The 19,117-nt window shown below is 37.5% G+C and overlaps 1 protein-coding gene across 1 annotated transcript; it reads left to right on the forward strand.

Annotated features, from left to right (window-relative positions):
• Positions 1-1,615: 1,615 nt before the first annotated feature.
• LOC140136155 (uncharacterized) lies at positions 1,616-13,900 on the forward strand. The gene is made up of 6 exons (XM_072157859.1): positions 1,616-2,251; positions 4,720-5,042; positions 5,938-6,175; positions 6,497-6,946; positions 12,474-12,866; positions 13,432-13,900. Exons 1-6 carry the CDS (start codon positions 2,209-2,211, stop codon positions 13,836-13,838), a joined length of 1,854 nt encoding a protein of 617 aa, XP_072013960.1. The 5' UTR covers positions 1,616-2,208; the 3' UTR covers positions 13,839-13,900.
• The last annotated feature ends 5,217 nt before the right edge of the window (positions 13,901-19,117 follow it).

Raw genomic sequence — 19,117 nt, forward strand, 5'->3', positions numbered from 1 at the left:
CCGTTGCAATTGAGAGAAAAAATATCCACTCCAAAATAGTTTGAAATTCCATTCAAAACCATTTGCAACACATGCCATTTGGCAGTACAATAGGAGTGACATGACACTAGGATCCACAACATGTTCATCTATCAGGGCACAGTTCTTTAACCCCAATACATTTGTTCATTTATTGCATGACCTTTGAAAATTTGGAACAAAAACTCATACTCTGCAACTTGGGGTCAAATTTTGCAGTATGATTATTTAATTGGGGTTATTGAACTATGCAATTTGGGATGAGGCCATTGTGGTCCATAGTGTGAGTAAGAGTCAATCCACAAATCCATTTAATTTATTTTTCATTCTGTTTAGGGACCGTTCACAAACACTTGTTAGGGGGGCCTGGAGCAAAAAAATTTCATCGCAAACTTTTTTCGCCCCCCCCCCCTTTCGAGATCGCTAAAATTTCCCCCCCCCCCCTCTTTTGATATGAATATTATGGGTCAACCCCATAAAAAAGCATATAAACTCAACAATGATTTATAGGGTTTCTTACTTATATAGCCTTGTTTTTTTTATCAGAGTTGTGCCGTACGAATTACAAATAGGCAAAATATTTTCACAACATTTTTGTGTAGGCCTATATTATAGGCCTACCACATGTTATAATCCATTGTAGTTTTTAAAAGGAAAGTCTAAATAATTTAGTTGTGCTGTAGCAACAAAAATAATTACATTCTGGTAAATTTGACTAATTTGTGTTTTTTTAATGGCTTACAAAAGGCCTATAACACAGTATGCATCACAATTAAGCACAGGCCACAAGCTGTTTATCATTATGTTCAATGGGTCGTCATAGCGATCGAAAGGCGTATAATGGTGTACGCCCGGTGATTAAAAAATGATGCTCTTCGTGTAAACACATTTGAATGTAAAGAAATTCCAACAACAACAAAAAATAAATAAAAAAAATAAAATGATAGGGGCCTATATAGAAGCGGAAAAGATGTTTTTGGGTAAGTTGAATGAACGTACATAATATCAAACATGCATGCCCGGGATGCATGCACATCACACCTCGCACGCACCCCCACACAAATAAGCCCATGTCAAACCACAGTGACGAACCGCCTGACATTATTGTCCCCACCACCACACACATCATTACAGTGATAATGACTAGTCACCAACTTCAGCTCATGAACAGTACTTCTCAAAATAATAGTCTTTATTGGGCTAATATAATAGGCATACTATTAGTAAACTATCTGAGACCATTTAGGTATTATGGTCTCAGATAGGTCTCAACTTAGTGCAACAAACTTGGTGATAGCGTTCGTTTTCCCGATCCTGGGTTCTCTCGGAAAATTTGCTGTTTAATACAGCACATGCGCACCACCAAAGTCTTATGTCCATTTCGAACTCGATAAAGCCACATACCAGTGAAACATAGCCTTATTAGGTCAAATGTCAAAATGACCACAGTGGAATTGAGACAGTGTTGCAACACTTTTCCAGGGTCTATGGTTGCACTGAGTGACACATGATGTGCAAATGTCCGATGAACTGTGTACCCGAGAGATGAGACATTACGATAGTTACCATAAAATAGCCGTGTATCATATCTCTAATTGCTAAGCTAATAAAGTGTAGGTGTTATTATTATATAAGTCATTAGTCTAATCATATCCACGAACAAGTGTACACTAATTATATCATACTAATTCAACAACCTCAGGCAGGGATAATCTATAGAAACAAGCTTTCTTTACATGTTTTTACGTTTATTTATCATCATCGTCATCATCATCATTATAAATTTACATAGACCAGCATAAATAACCTTCTGATCAACATTGGCACATTTGGTTGATGCTATCTTTATATTTCATTTGTGAGATGACAGGAGAAGGATAGGATGAGATGAATGATACGGGAAGCCTGTCGCCATGACTATATCTACGATAGGGCTTCTCGATGCTCTCCTCACATTTCTATGTATTCTTGCATCTTTGGTCTCATGATGGAGATGGGAGAATGGTGACATTTCTAAGAGAGAGAACAAAAGAATTTTTGCTAATTGATGCTACTTTCAGGAATTCTTAGCAAAGAATCAAATATCTTGAGCCAGATATCATTGATCCAAACAAAATACCCCATCATTTTGTTCTTGGAATTCCTACATTAAGGAGAGCTCGAGAGACGTTTGTCTCCGGATTCTACAAAATGGAATTACTAACATTTGCATTTATATGTCTTGCTTGTACCGGTAAGTAAAATAATTCATTTTTCTTCATCGTCTGTAAGTACTTCTCGTCGTTTTTAATAAAGTAAATGTTACCAAATTGTATACTTGAAATTAAACTTGAAAATTTTTCTAATAATTTGTAAAATCTTGCATTTTGTATTAACATTTTTTCAATATAAATTTGGTTATGAAAGCTAGGGCATTTGGATAGGCACTTTTGAACATAGGCGTAGATCCCGGGGATATGGGGGGGATAATCCCCTAATATATTGCCAGAGGGGATGCTCCATACAATCACTCCCCCATGTTGACGCCTGAATATGGGTTTCTGACCAAATTAACCTCATATTTGCCCATTTTAGCCCTCAAAGTGCACATTTTCGCGCGCTTCACGCGCATTTATTCCACTTTTGCACCATTAAAAAAAAATTCATCAGTTTAGCTTCAAAATAGCAAAATTTTTCGCGCGCCGCGCGCATTTATTTGCACCATAAACTTATTCTGTCGCCAAAAGGTGCTGGATTTACTATAAAAGAAATCTACGCCACTGCTTTTGAATACTTTGTAGAATACCTGCATTAAACATTTTAAAAATCCTCAGATTTTGAAGAACTAAAAATCAAAATATTTAATAAATGTAGGCTAATTGATATTTTAAGAATCTAGACAACACAAAAATCCCCGTTCCATTAATCCGTGAAGGTCTTGAGACTTTCAAATAATACTGATAAATGTGAAAAACGTAATAAGATATTTTTATGCTTTAAAAAATTATATCAAGTTTTTATAAAAAAAATATTTAGGCCTACAATGGCACGATATAATGTGATGAGCAAGATTCTCACATTTTGTTTTTAATTATCATGAATATTCCGGGTTGCATCCTATTTTGTCTCCACCCTTCATCATAGCATAATTGGCGTACAACAGGTGTGTCTTTTCAAGGCCTATTGTTTATTCATCTGAGTCATCCATCATAATTATCTATATCATAATTATCAAGCAATTGGTGACATAAATTCAATGTTTCATCATAAAACGCCCTAGTATTATTTTTAATTGGTACAAAATTGTTTCAAGAACTGTTTGGTCAATAAATTGTTATTAAATAATTGGTAGCCTTATTAACAAAAATGCAATTTTTGTTCTTATTTTACTCAAAAATCAAAACAAGCGGATCCTTGCTTCGTAAATAAAAAATATTGATTGGCTTCCATGCAATTTTGTAACGTTTGACCGTGGAGGTATAGAATTCTCTACCTCCATGGTTTGATTGAAATTGAACTATAACTTCGTGGACCATATAGCATGTACATGTATAGTGTAATCCTCAAGTCGTACTAATTCCAATGCATTTATAGCATACATTTATAGGCCTATTATGAAAAAAAATGGAACTAAAAATGAAATAAAATTGTGTGACTATTGGGAAATATTTTTAGCATCAACCGAATCGAATTCATCGCATAATATATTTTAATCTAAACCCACATCTCATCAACGAGATCTGATGGGAAGACTTATAATTAATATGAATGAATGTGAAATTGCTTTGTATTGTTATTGCCATGACAACTGGCCAGTTTTAACGGAAATAGTCTCATTTTGATTGAGAAGCCGGAAGTGATATGAATATTTTATGAATACCATGGTGTATATACATGTTTCTCATTTTGTTATGCATCATAAATGACATTAAAAGTGCATGATCTAGATCTGCCTTTCCGAGTAAAAATATCTACAAACATGTTACAAAATAGATGCTGTCTTCTTTCTTGGGGACAGGTGATTTTGCACCAGTATGCTCCCGATGCATGCCAATACTGTAATTTAATATGGAAGGTTAGTCTAACAGGTTTCTAGTTTTTTGGAAAGAAATTGAAAAAGAACTTGTTTTAGAACTAGTGTTCTGAAACCGACTCATTATTATAGGTAAACCTAAAAGCCTGAAAATGCTATAGGGGCCTACCCCAATTTGCCGCACTAGCCCGCCACCCTCCTTCCCACAACTAGTTAAGATTCCTCCGCTCTCTAAACATGGACACGTACATCAACACATTACATGATTTAATTGTAAATTATATCAAGTGTAAGGTTGTGTTTGACATGCAATTAAGTAACCTTTACCAATATAATATTGATTGAACAAACAAATCGATAAAAAACGACATGTACTGTTTCAGCAACATATTTCTTTAGCATAATAATAAACATAAAATGTACTATGTGTACTTTTTATACTATGTAAAATACTATTTGAACATAAACAAATATTATAATCAACATAATATTTAATATTGTCAATAATTTTGGTTTCGTTTTCATAAAACGTTGTTCGCTATAAAAATGTGTGCTCAATGTAAAGGCACACTGTGTGATTAAGGGTTCAGATAGCAACGTTTGGACGTATTTTTGTGTGGGACCTGAGAGGACATCAGACATAATTGAATTGCATTTATCATATTTCATTTTTGATATTTCTAACGCAGCAACTGTTTCGGGCTGCAACATTCAAGAAGACAGTACTCTAGCCATATCTTACATACAAGGAAAACGACAAAAAGTGTACAGTTGTCAAGCGGACGAGCTTCCTTACTCGGCTACCACATTGGACAGCGTGCACATCCTCAGCACACGAAATCTGCCTCTACGCGATGATGGTTCCAAAGAGGTTGTCCTCACAGTTTCTCTCAGTCTGAATTTTGACGAGTCTTTCTCTGGCGAGATTGTGTTGGTGCTAGCTTGTTTGGAAGATATTTTATGGGAGTTGTATGTTCAGCAAAATGGAAGACGAATTGATAGAGTCATTTTGGTAAGTTAAACTGATAAGCACATGCGCATTTCATCTTACTAGCCCTGCGGGGCTCTTCTAAATTATTGGCGGCTTGTGATGGCGTCTTGTTTTGAAGATATTTCATTGTATGTTCAGGAAAGTAGAAGACATCATTTGGATAAGTTAAAGTGATAAGCATATGTACAAAATACACATCTGCTCATTTGACCTTACTAGCCCTGCGGGGCTCTTCTTAATTGGACCCACATCACAAGCAAGTCTTTAATATGGAAGTTTCCGGTTTAGAAGCTGTCGCTTCCTCGCGCTTGATTAAAAAAGTGTTGACACGAGAAATGACCTTTATACATTTTTTGCTGACCTCACATTGCATATGGAATAGGGATTAATGTAGACCCTACACGCATCAGTGGCATTACCAATACCATGAATACCCCTATTACACACAATTGCATTACATCCATACACACCCACAAACAACATCAAAAACACATATAAATGCACAGTCACAAATCAAATTGATTCTGCGCGGTACTTCTGATTCTGGTAAAACAACATTACCAATCGGGCAAACAATGGGTTCATAATGTATTTGAAATCGCGATGATAGCGTAGCCATTGTCTGAGCTGCATGATTGTAACGTACTTTTACCAGATCTGGGAATGCCTCGCATGTATATAGATTCCAGTCCTATACCATCTCTCTGTCAGTGTGGCTTTCTGGTTTGATTTCTCTCTTTCCATTCCCCCCTTTTTCTTTTTCCCTATACATAAATTACTCTTCCCCCTTTATTTCATTCCTTTCATCATTCCAAACTCCCCCACACATTCTCTACTCAGTGATGACACAATGCCTCTGAACATTTTATGTATCTAATTGACTTTAACCATAATTATTTACCCAATATTATTCTAGTTATCTACTGAAGATTGTGGTGTCCGTTCAGTGCCTGACTCAGCGATACATAAAGTTCAAGTTCTCCCTAAGTTTATTGCTTCTCTACCATTTGGCTATGGTAACGATACCGTAGCAGGCGATACACCAGGCTTGATTCACCTTGTGGAAGAGTTTTATGGACCTGTGACGTCATTCTATGGAACCTTAAGTGCTGATCATTGGGTTGTTTCCCTAAGTGAAGCTCCAATGGCGGAAGGTTGGTCAATTTTAAATTAAACTTAGGCTATAGCCTACACAGTGGGCACACCTGACGAAGTATCAACGTCGATACAACGTCGCAATCCTAACCTGTGCCCACTGGGTATACTCATAAGGGTGGATCTGAGACTAGTATACATAAAGGGAAGAATAATGTATACATCAAACGTAGAAATTATTTTGATATTCCTCAACATCAGTTATTTTGATTAAATTCTTCCCAGTGCTCAGCCAACGTCTCATTATGTTATCTCATCATTATGTCCCCGAGATTATGCCAATACATTTCACACATTGGATTTATTTATTTGAATCACAGAGCCACCTGGTAAATCTCCTGTAGAAAACCCACGACATCCAAACAATGGCGAAGATCTGCTTCCAGCACCAGCTCCACCGCCAACATCATCTTCACCATTCCCTATCAGACTCATCGGGAGTCCTCATCACGGTCTTCTAGAGGTCTACCACGATAACCAATGGGGTTCCGTATGTGACAATGGCTGGAATGATATAGCCTCATACGTAGCGTGTAGACAATTAGGATATCTAGGAGCGGTTGCATTTAAGTCAAGTAATATCATGACTGATACCAAAGGTGATGCAGATCACAGCAAGATCGCTAGACCAGCAGGCCGTGTGCTCCTGAGCGATGTGTCATGTAGAGGGACAGAGACAGGACTTCATCAGTGTCAACACGGGCCATTTCATCAACATGATTGTTTGTATACGGATAGTGTCGAGTTGACGTGTGCTAGAACAATGGAAGGTAGGTAGTGGTATGCAATTTTGATACCTCATGCCATTTGTGTCATTGGGCCTAAATTAATGGTTGCAATAGCGTTGTGTTGCTTGATTTTTTCCGCAAAATGAATCTTTGACTGATTACCACAAACTATACTTTTTTGTATAGGATTTTCAGACTCCATCAGGCTTACTTTGTGGAGTAACTTATGTAATTTCCAGGTCATTTGTTGGATTAAAGCTTGAATAGTGTAGACATATTTTAAGCACGGATTTTAAATTCTCACTGCACGGATTTTTATTCTCACTGCACGAACGTACTAGGAGGGACGTTAAAATAGCCCCTGCTCTTTTATAAGTACTGATCGACCAAGAGGTCCAGATGACCCGTATGTTTATGGAATATATACTTACTTCCGTATGCTTATGGATGGTACCCTTACTTTACCGACGCGTCGTCCAATCCGTGCGGATGGATGGTACTCTAACTTTACTGACGCGTCGTCCAATCCGTGCGTATTATACAAGGTATACCTTTATGCGTCGTCCAATCCGTGCGTATGTATGGTATACTTTTACTTTACCGACGCGACATCTGTGCGTATATATGGTAGGCCTATACCTTTACTTTACCGACGCGTCGTCCAATCCGTGCGTATGGATGATACATTACTTTACCGCGTCATCTTTAACACTTATTATAACTTTTTTACATTATATCAATACATTTTAAAAGCAAGAATAACTCTTTTTTCATTAATTAAGTGCATCGGTAGCCTGTGGTATGACGACCCTTTGGTGACATTGGGCCTTAAATAATTGCAATAGCGACGCTTTGGTGATATTGGGCCTAAAATGGTTGCAACAGCGACCCTTTGGTGACATTGGGCCTAAAATGGTTGCAATAGCGACCCTTTGGTGACATTGGGCCTTAAATGATTGCAATAACGACCCTTTGGTGACATTGGGCCTAAAATGGTTGCTGTAGCGACCCCTTGGTGACATTGGCATTGGGCCTAAAATGGTTGCAATAGCGACCCTTTGGTGACATTGGGCCTAAAATGGTTGCAATAGCGACTCTTGGGTGACATTGGGCCTTATAAATGATTACAATAGCGACCATTTGGTGCCATTGGGCCTAAAATAGTTGCAATAGCGACCCTTTAGTGTCATTGGGCCTAAAATGGTTGCAATTTGTTGAAGAAAATTCATGGAAACAAATCAGCTGGCTAACCATTAATAAATACATAATTGGAATGTTCCATGCCTGTGCCCTCTAAGCGTACTTGAATTCAGCTGACAGTCAGTCATGAGCACGGTCGCTGATCGAGCTGCAGCTTAAATAGATTGACCTTATAAATGAAAACCTACCGTTCTAACTAAATCCATTTTACAAAGATGGTAATTATATGAAATTGTTGGCACATGTGTACATTTTATGCAATGTTGCATTTTTTCTTCGTTTTACATTCTGATTAACACTTTAAAACATAATACCGTTAATAACAATAATAATAACAATAATAATAATAATAATAACACTAATAATAATAATAATAAACAATAACACTAATAATAATAATAAATAATAATAATAGTTTATTCTTAATAACGCATATACCTCAAAGACCAAAGGCCACAAGATCTTTGACCACAATTGAATTTACCAGGTGTACTTAATCGAGCTGTAGCTAAGTAAAAATAACGACTAGTCAATTAAAAGGATTTATAATTAAATGAAACCAACCCTTCTAAATAACTCCAAACGATTTTCTTTCTGATTAACATTTTCTAAAACATAATACCGTTAACGTCATTTTAATGAACCAGGTGCGTACTTTCAGCGAGCTGTAGTTAAGTAATGACTATTAAAAGGATTTATATTTCAAATGAAACCTACCCTTCTAAATAATTCCAAACAATTTCTTTCCTGATTTACATTTTCTAAAGCATAATACCGGAAACGTCATATCAATGAACCCGGTGTGTACTTTCATCAATAATGACAAGCGAATTGGATGGATTTTTATTTTAAATGAAACCTACACTTCTTAAATATTCTAATCTTAAATAGCCCCCGTGAGAGAGCTTACAGAATAAAGAAAGAAAGTGAATGAATGAATGACTGAATGACTGACTGACTGAATGAATGAATGAATTACATGAAGGTAGAGTAATGATACCTTCCACAAGCATGCATGCGGATTTTTTAAGCATACAGATTGGAAGAAGGTAAAGTAAGGGTACCTTCCATACGCATACGGATTGGATGAAGGTAAAGTAAGGGTACCTTCCATAAGCATACTGATTGGGTGAAGGTAAAGTAAGTGTACCTTCCATACTCATACGGATTGGATGAAGGTAAAGTATGGGTACCTTCCATACGCATACGGATTGGGTGAATGTTAAGTAAGGGTACCTTCCATAAGCATACTGATTGGGTGAAGGTAAAGTAAGTGTACCTTCCATACTCATACGGATTGGATGAAGGTAAAGTAAGGGTACCTTCCATACTCACACGGATTGGATGAAGGTAAAGTAAGGGTACCTTCCATAAGCATACGGATTGGATGAAGGTAAAGTAAGGGTACCTTCCATAAGCATACGGATTGGATGAAGGTGAAGTAAGGGTACCTTCCATAAGCATACGGATTGGATGAAGGTAAAGTATGGGTATCTTTCATAAGCATACGGATTGGATGAAGGTAAAGTAAGAGTACATTCCATACTCATACGGATTGGATGAAGGTAAAGTAAGGGTACCTACCATAAGCATACGGATTGGATGAAGGTGAAGTAAGGGTAGGCCTACCTTCCATATAAAGCATACGGATTGGATGAAGGTAAAGTAAGGGTACATTCCATAAGCATACGGATTGGATGAAGGTGAAGTAAGGGTACCTTCCATAAGCATACGGATTGGATGAAGGTAAAGTAAGGGTACCTTCCATACTCATATGGATTGGATGAAGGTAAAGTAAGGGTACCTTCCATACTCATATGGATTGGATGAAGGTAAAGTAAGGGTACCTTCCATACTCATATGGATTGGATGAAGGTATAGTAATGATACCTTCCATAAGCATCATACAAGGACTGGATGAATGTAGAACATTGTCTTTATATTAGAAATGTCACACTCACAGTACTAATAAAATGGATAATTCTTTAAAAATAATTCCAACCAGATTACTAAAAGTAGTCTACAACCTATAGTCTAGTATAGAACATGAGGTGCATAACAGGAATTGACCTGCATAAATGGATCTGCATAAACACAGACACAACATTGTCTTGTTGCATAGTAGCGGAGCAATAACATGGCCATTTCTAGTAGTAACCATACCAAATACATCAATCTAAAACAACGTCAGAGATTGGTACAACCAGTGATAAATAACATGATTGATAAGGCCGTATAGGACAGACACCTGCTGATGATTGCATCTTGTGATATTAGTTTATATCAATCGCTAGCAATGAGCGAAATTATGCTTTTAGGCCATACAACTGGTTTATAGTTTTCCTGTTTTTACTGTTCAAGGCAAGACCCAGCGAGATCATCGCTTGCGACGCGGTGATTGAACTACAATTTCATTTGGTTTTTACTTATTTCTAGGATTATGTTTTGCTTTTGCAATATTTAAATAGCAAGATGCTACAAGATGATTGGGAATAATATTGGCGAAATAGGTGATGATGTCCGGATGATGTATTCTAAAGGCCATAACTTGATACTAATTTTGGTATATTTAACGTAGCTATATCTACCCCCGGTATCTAACTCTGAGTACCAGTGTCATTGATGAAGTAGCTATAATATTTACCGTAACAATTTTCTACATAATACTACTGACACTGATTTATGCGCGAATAATCTATCTATCTGCTTTCTTTAATACTGATTCCCCGATGAAGTACAGAAGCTGAAGCTATCGACAATAACGAAAGCCGAAAATTTACGCAATTAATGATTCCTGGATCCCCGGGAAACGGAAAGCGCTACACTGATAGTGAAATTGCAAAAAGGGGACAGAACAGCCCGCAGACGCTGGTTAAACCAATGATGTGTGATTTGTCATGAAAATAGATTTTTATCATTTTGTCACAAATATTGTTGGCTTAGGCCTACACATCAGATATGTCCTCTTTTAATTTCAACCAATATACGACTTTCCTGTGACACCATTGATATGCTCGAAGTCTCAGATGATGATAGTAGGCCTACTCCAAAACCGTGTCATGCAGGATTAGTCGAGGTACTACATCAGCGCTACACTGATAGTGAAATTGCAAAAAGGGACAGAACAGCCCGCAGACGCTGGTTAAACCAATAATGTTTGATTTGTCATGAAAATAGATTTTGATCATTTTGTCACACATATTGTTGGTTTAGGCCTACACATCGGATATGTCCTCTTTTAATATCGGGTTAAACGAGGTAAAAATGTAAAATCGCTATTTCATTCCCAGCGCTGATATCGTCGATTATGTGTAGGCGTATCAATATACGTTGGCGGAAAAAAAAACCCTGGGATTAATTTTACTGTATAATTAAAACATTTTAGGCTTAGTCTTAAGTACATCATTGGGTATTACAATCATGCAAAAAGTAGAAATTGGAGAAAAAAATTGAGTGCCAATTTTTCATTGTTTTTTAAGCAAAATTTGCGAATATTTTCCAAAAATTGGTATAATTTCGGGTCTGTTTTTTTGTCAAATTAGGTTTAAAAGTTGGGTAGTTTTTCGGAGTCCAGACGCAAATGCCCACTTAAACTAGACTGTCCCACAGTCTCGGTCCGGCCTGGATAATGGAACGATACATAATTACATAATAGCCTACCAAAATATGCCATAGTCCTTCACCCCCCCCCCCCACCCCCACCCCCCCCGATTCTAAATACACAGCCCAAAACCAATTCCTCTCTCTACACAAATTAGCTCAAATTGATGCCACTACACTGATCACACCTCCTATATTGAACGCTAAAATTCAGTGACCGCTAATCTACATTACCAGTCGTTCTCCATGGACCCGAGGGAGGGTCTAACTTAAACCAAAGTTGAGAATCCCCGGGAGATTTCAAACGGAACATGGGTTGCTTTCATAATTTTGCTGGGCTGCTTCATCACATGAACTACCGTACAAACTCGATAGTTAGCATATTATAATATGTGCTTACTATCGACCGCTTTTGAAAACATGAAATTGTACCAAAGTCCGGCGCTTTACCAACTGGGCTAATGGGGAAGACACACATTTACAGGTTTACTTGTTCGTATAGAAGTTATAACTATGTGTATCGATGATTGCTCAAAACCCTTTACACTTTTGTGGATGGGGCTCATCATGTTTGCATGTTTTAAAAGCGCTCGATGGTAAACACATTATGCTACTATCTAGTTTTTTACTATAGAGTATAATGCAAAAAACGGCATGCTGCATTAGCTTGAGCACGTTGAGTGGCTTTTCAGTGTAACTTTGTATCCTGTACATCCGTATAATTTAAACACCTAAACACATTTTTTTGTTACTTTCTTCACGTCCACAGAAGCACAAACCAATATACGACTTTCCTGTGACACCATTGATATGCTCGAAGTCTCAGATGATAGTAGGCCTACTCCAAAACCGTGTCATGCAGGATTAGTCGAGGTACTACATCAGAACCAATGGAAAATGGTATGTGATGAAACCTGGAATATAGGCGTGGCCAATGCTGTTTGTCAGCAGCTTGGATACAAAAACGCCATTGGTGCGACTCCTGGTGGTTTAGATCCAAACCCAGATATGACATATGTTGGTTTGAAACTGAGTGGTTCCTCAAAGAATCAGAAACTTGGAGTAACATCGGGGGTGAGCTGTCAGCTTCATGGTGTAGGAGCAAGAGCAAGTTGCCTGAAGTCAGTACCACACGGGAAAGGACCAAGCAAACATGAATCAGGTATGTATAATCACTCTAAGAAATAAAAGTTGTAGATAGAACCTTTTTTGTCCTCTCAGGAGAACCCTTCCTCTTGAACCTCAGACGTCAACGGTTCTTTAATTTTGGAGAACCTTTAAAGGTTCTCTGGTTCTCTAAAGAAATGGTTCTGTATCACATTTTTGGGGCCATTTTCGATGGTTTTGGAACCATTTTTGGTCCTTCAGAGAACCTAATGGTTCTCCTGAGAGGACAACTTTAGAACCTTTTTAGAAATATATATCTACGGCATTCTATGAAATTGTACGGCGCTTATCCAAAGTGTGGAATATTTTATAATAATCCAGCCATACTCAAGATCAAACTTCATTTGACGATGATTTGATATTCGATTGTCCTTGACGGATAAAGAACTCATAATTATTGAAGAATATTCCAGAAAAAAAATCTTATTTCCGTGTTCAAAACCGGCATTTCATTGTTACAGAGAGTCCGAGTTTTGAACTTATGGCTTCTGCAGTTTATAGTTTCTGTGATTTTATACTCATATACATGATGTATGTTCATTTTGTGCTATTTTCCACAGAGGAACCGACGAAGACTGATGCAAACAACTTTAACGTACTCGTGTTCTTCTGCATTCTCTTCTTCCTTTTCATCATCATCTGTTTCGTTATCATCTGCATATTCTACCAGTGCAGAAGTAACAAAGCCAAAGTCGCCATCCTACCAACTCCCGGACCATCTCCATATCATAAACAGGCTTCGACACAAAAATCTAGTGTTTTCTTTTCTCGATTTGACAACATCATGAATAAACCGCGTTTATTTTCTTTTAAACTGGTTGACGTGATGCATAAACCTCGTCTGTCACCACTTGAACTGGATGAAACTCCTATTCTTGAGTTGCCGCCAATGTCTAGTCTCCACACCCAGGTTTCAAAGTATAATTCTGTTACAACGGATGAGGCGTTTAACGAAATGAAAATGTAGGTCTTGTCCAAGACCGTGTAAGGGGTGGCATCATGCAGGCCCTTAACCAGGGGGGGGGGGGGGCTTTGGGCGGATGCCCCACCCCCAAATGTCCACTTTTTTTCGACTCAAAAAGGTCCCCTTTGCGAGCGTAGCGAGCGAAAAAATAGGGTTTTTTTTTGGTCAAAAATGGTCAAAATTTTGAAAAAAAAGTCCACTACAAAATCCACCCCTAGTCCAAAAAGGTCCAAATTTTGAAAAAAAAAGTCCACTTTCTCAAAAGCAGCCCCTCCCCCGCCAAATAAATCCTGGTTACGGGCCTGGCATCATGGTACGCATGAGCAAACCGGAAAGGTGTGGGAGGGGGGCAATCAGACAACTATAAAACCTTTTCCTTGCCTCAGTCTTGGTCGGAGTATAGTCAAAACTACCGTGGTATGTAACTTAGACTATGTCATAGTCGAATTTTGATAAATAAAAATGTGCTATAATCATCATGAACGCGGCTTTCTGTTGAACTCAAAATTTTACGGATGTTTATTAAAATTAAAGTGTTCAATAGTAAAATGATCATAAAGAGTTTATATAATTAGTGACAGTGGAAGTAAAGTATACGTATGCCTATGTTATTGAATGCAACATATTGCATAATTATAATGGCTCACTTCAATACTGAACAACTCTGATTTTGGAATCTATACAAGTTTTTTGATCGCGAAAGCCTAAGTAAAAAATTCCATGGACTGAATAGATCAGATGTAAAAATCTATCAATTGCACACAAATTAAAACAAATCAGAGTTTTATGCTTAAATGTAATAGCCAGAATATGCATTATAGGTGGCGCTCCCACTACGGTGGTGGTCTAGGCAGAGCCTTGTTGAAAGGCTAGGCTGTTAAGGAAGGGGCGGCAAAATTGTTTCTTCTTCAGCCCCCCGGGGTTCGGGCGGCCACGGTACGCCACTGAAGGGGGTACCATCCGAAACCAATGCTCATGATCTAGGTATCAGAGCAACTTTAGCACTAGTCCTACTTTGGTCTCACAGCGAAAAAAAAAATTAATAGGCCTACTATTGAAAAATATTGAAATGATAACTTTTTAATGTGAAATTCGGCCTGAACATAATACACAAAATGTTGATTATAAAAGTAGTTCAATGGTGAAAAGCTGTGAAAGTAACGTAACAAGTCAAAATAATGTGCCTCGATTTAACATAGTGCCTTTTAGTGTGTCGTCGACTGTTTATTGGTTTTTAAATTGCTTGAGTTTTTTTGTGTCTAAATCAGGTAGGCCTATTTGTTACTTGGAAGTGAAAACGTTTTACCGTCAAATTCTGTGAACATATGTACAATACTAATAGTAATAATTATACATGTTGATTGTCAAAGTAGTTGGCTAAAACGCAGGACTCCTTTTGCTGGGCACGGTAACATATTCCGCCAATGCATGGGGAATGTAGTAGCTCACTGTAGTATATAATAATTCAGAGACTATTGTTTGTAACATTTTTTGATAAAGTTTTGATATAGGGGTTTAATTAACTTCCCAGTGAAACACTAAACGCTTTAAAACAACTCAAATTTTCACGTTTTAATTAATCAAGTTATTAAAAGGTAAGAAAACCGTTTAAATAACTATGTATAAAACAAACAAGGTTTTATATTTGTTGTCAAAATGTTATTGTAATAGATTTTTTATGTACATCTCTTCTCAACACTTAAATACGAGGGGTGGTCAAAAAGTTTGTAGAACAAGGTACGCTACTTGGTCGCACGGTAATGAATTTGTTCTCATTTGAAAGCTTGTTCCTCCTTCAAAACATCACTGCAAAAATATTTGATTTTTGCATTACTGTATATGGGTAGGACACGTTGTAGAGGAAGCTTACCTCCTTGAATTCACAGGTACTATACCAGAAGTGAACACAGGGTCATCATGGAATTTGCTCCCGATGGAGGTGAAAACTCAATGAAATTTAACAATGTTAAGCCTTCACTGAGGAATAGCTCATGGTGCAATTGCAAGACATCCATTTTGTTGACATATAGGTTAAGGGTTTCAAGAAAAATCAAGACAGGTGCATTAAGGCATGCAGTAACCAAAGTTACCAAACTCAAGAGTGTAGAAAGAATTTGGCTAGTACTCTTTCAAGTACCTTGTTCTACGAACTTATTGACTGCCCCTCATAACATTATGTAACGATGTTAAGGGCTGGGGTATGAACGTTTGGACAGTATTTATTTTGGGACATTAGAGCACATCAGACATATCGAATGTCATTCTGATATCAAATAATTTTGATTTTTTGAAATTCGCAATTTAATACACATTTTATGGCAAATCATTAAAAATTGATATTTTTGATATTTAACAGTACTTGAAGTAAACTTTATAAATCGGATGATTTATACTTAAAGTGTATGTAGGTGGAATGAAAAGCCGACGATCAATTGAAAATTTTGACCTCTCGTATTGAAGATATGGATTTTTTTCCCAAAACACCAAAAAAATTAGGTCTTTTGGGGAAAAAATCCATATCTTCAATATGAAAGGTCAAAATTTTCAATTGACCGTCGGCTTTTCCTCCCGCTACATACACTTTAAGAATATATCATTAGATTTATATAATTTACTTCGAGGACTGTTATATATCAAAATTTGAAAAATATCAAATTTTATAATTTGTCATAAAATTTGTATTATATTGTGATTTTCAAAAATGAAAATTATTTGATATCAGAAAGACATGCTTCAGTATTCAGAATGCAATTCGATAGGTCTGAGGTGCTCTCATGTCCCTCAAAAAATACTGTCGAAACGCAATAAACGCTCATTTTAGATCCCTTAACTTTTGTAAATGCTCTGAAATTTATATTATTTAATACAGTATATATATTAGGCCGAACTTTTTTAATAAAATTTTTTTTTTTTGGATAATTTAGTGTGTCCTTTTGGAAGCATTGCTTGCTGGGTATGCCACTTGCTTATGAGCAATACATTGTACAATGGGCGATTCTAGTTGAAATCAATACATCCCTTGTGGAAGATATAACCTTACAGGGAGTGTGAATTTCAAATGGGGTTACCTGAATGGGTAACTCCATACGAAATCTACACTCCCTGTGTGGGACATTAAGATCATGTTTTCCATAGTGGGAATATGGATTTCAACTGGAACAGCCCAATACAGTGTCCACCCACTTCATGACCATGCCGAGTTCCAGTGGTTTTTCAGGGGGGGGGGGAAGGGGGGCAAGACAAATTTTAAGGGGGGCACCTTTTGGCAACAAAATCAGTTAATGTTACAAATGTCGGGGCGGTCACCATCCCACAGGGGGGGCAAGACTTTTCACAGGGGGCAGCTGCCCCCCTGGCTACGCCACTGCCGAGTTTCACCACAGCAAAGACTCTGCCACCAGGCTTGTATGGTGAAAATGCAGTATTTGCACCATCATAGTTAACATACATAGATGACAACCTTCTTTGTCTATCATTCATGTAAGCCTACATCAAATTAGCCTATTGTCAAAACTTCATTGAGGGATTATATGGCTTTATTCCACAATCCATGTCATGATACTAGGCTACCGTACATGATACTAGGCTTACATGAAAGTAATACCACCTTCTTCAAAAATTCTGGCATTAGATTTGATTATCAAAGTCCGCATGGAAACATGCACTGCTTATAAACCTATCTAAACAAAAAAAGATACGTTTGTCCCACAGAATTAGAGAAGGAGAACCGGGACACCCAATACTGCTACATACAATCGCGCCATCAACTATGGGAAGAAAATTGGGGGTATTCGGGTCCTTGCCGACGGTGTGTGGAGACGAATCGAAAACAATTCTGCGCTCATCTTTAGCATCTTGGTATCGCGTGCAGGTCGCATCAAGTGCGTCTCTCAAGTGCGCCCATCATCCATGTCACTCTTGCATGACGATTGCCTCGAGCGCACTCCGAGGGAAACCGAATACCCTCAATTTTTGCTCCATGCCTGTATCAAGATGGCGGTCGAGTCCTGGTTCTCTGGTTTAAATTCTGTGGTTTGTCCACTTTGAAGTACGAAGTAAGGTACGCACATTTTGCGTAGTAGTGCTCCGTGGCGTAAGCGCATCGTGTGTCGCGTATTAAGACGCTCATGCATTTGTGTGCGCCTAGCTGCGTGTTAATTCCTTTTGACATTACAGCGGGCTGAAACTGTAATTTACTGCATACTTTACTTTATACTTCAAAGTGGACAACTGTATACAGTGGCGACACCAGGAATTTTTTTTTTTTTCGGGGGCATAGTGAATGTCAGGGAGGGGGGCAAAATTGCTGCCACTGACCGTATATTTGTTTTTTATTTATTTGATTGTGTGACCATTGTTAATAAATATGCTATAAATTAGAACAAAAAACTTAAAATGTGCTTAATATGTGACTTTATTCTCATCTATCATTAACAAGTATGGATTCCATTGAGGATTTATAAGGCTATTCCTGTTGAAATTCATACACCCTATGAAAGACATCACATGACCTTAATCTTCCAAACAGTGAGTGCAAAATAATAATTTAAAATGGGTTATCATCCATAGGGATATGGATTTCAACTGGATAAGCCCACAAAACTGCGATCACATAGAAGTACACTATTTGGGTATACTGTGCACGTTTTGCAGGAGCACGCGTATAGCTGAAATCGAGCAAGGTAATTTCATAGTACCGTGTCACATAAGAGGGTACTATTCGAAAAGGCCGTATACCTGCGTATAGTATAGTATAGTGGGAATCGCGCCGTGTTCGATTTTAGTGCAGCGTATACCGTCCTAATCTTAAAACTAAACCATATGTGGGTAAATTTATTTTTTTGATAGATGCGCTATCTAATTCTACACATTATGATACCTCATTGAATGCAATGTGACCTCAAGAATTAAAGTTACAAGCATTTAATTAGACGAAGGTTCAGTTTTAAAATTGGTCAACTGACCTATACTCACCTGATCGAATAGCGTATATCGTATAGCGAATACTTCTATGTGATTGCAGCCTTATGGGACACAGTGGAACAGTTCCAAAGTTCTATTTGGTTTTGTAACAGCAAATCATAGTGTTTGGTATCATATGTTGGCAACCCAAAGAAACCAACCTTTTTATGGATATGAGTTACAAATTGTGAATCCAACATTTGAACTTGACCAGTGCACAACCTTCTATCTGTTGAGCCCAGTCCAAAAGTGTCTGAACAATATCTATTACAAAGAACGATAAACACCAGTCCTATCAAACTAAGACTTTAACGTTTAAA

The sequence above is a fragment of the Amphiura filiformis genome, chromosome 16 (genome assembly GCF_039555335.1).
Source record: "Amphiura filiformis chromosome 16, Afil_fr2py, whole genome shotgun sequence".
NCBI lineage: Eukaryota > Metazoa > Echinodermata > Ophiuroidea > Amphilepidida > Amphiuridae > Amphiura > Amphiura filiformis.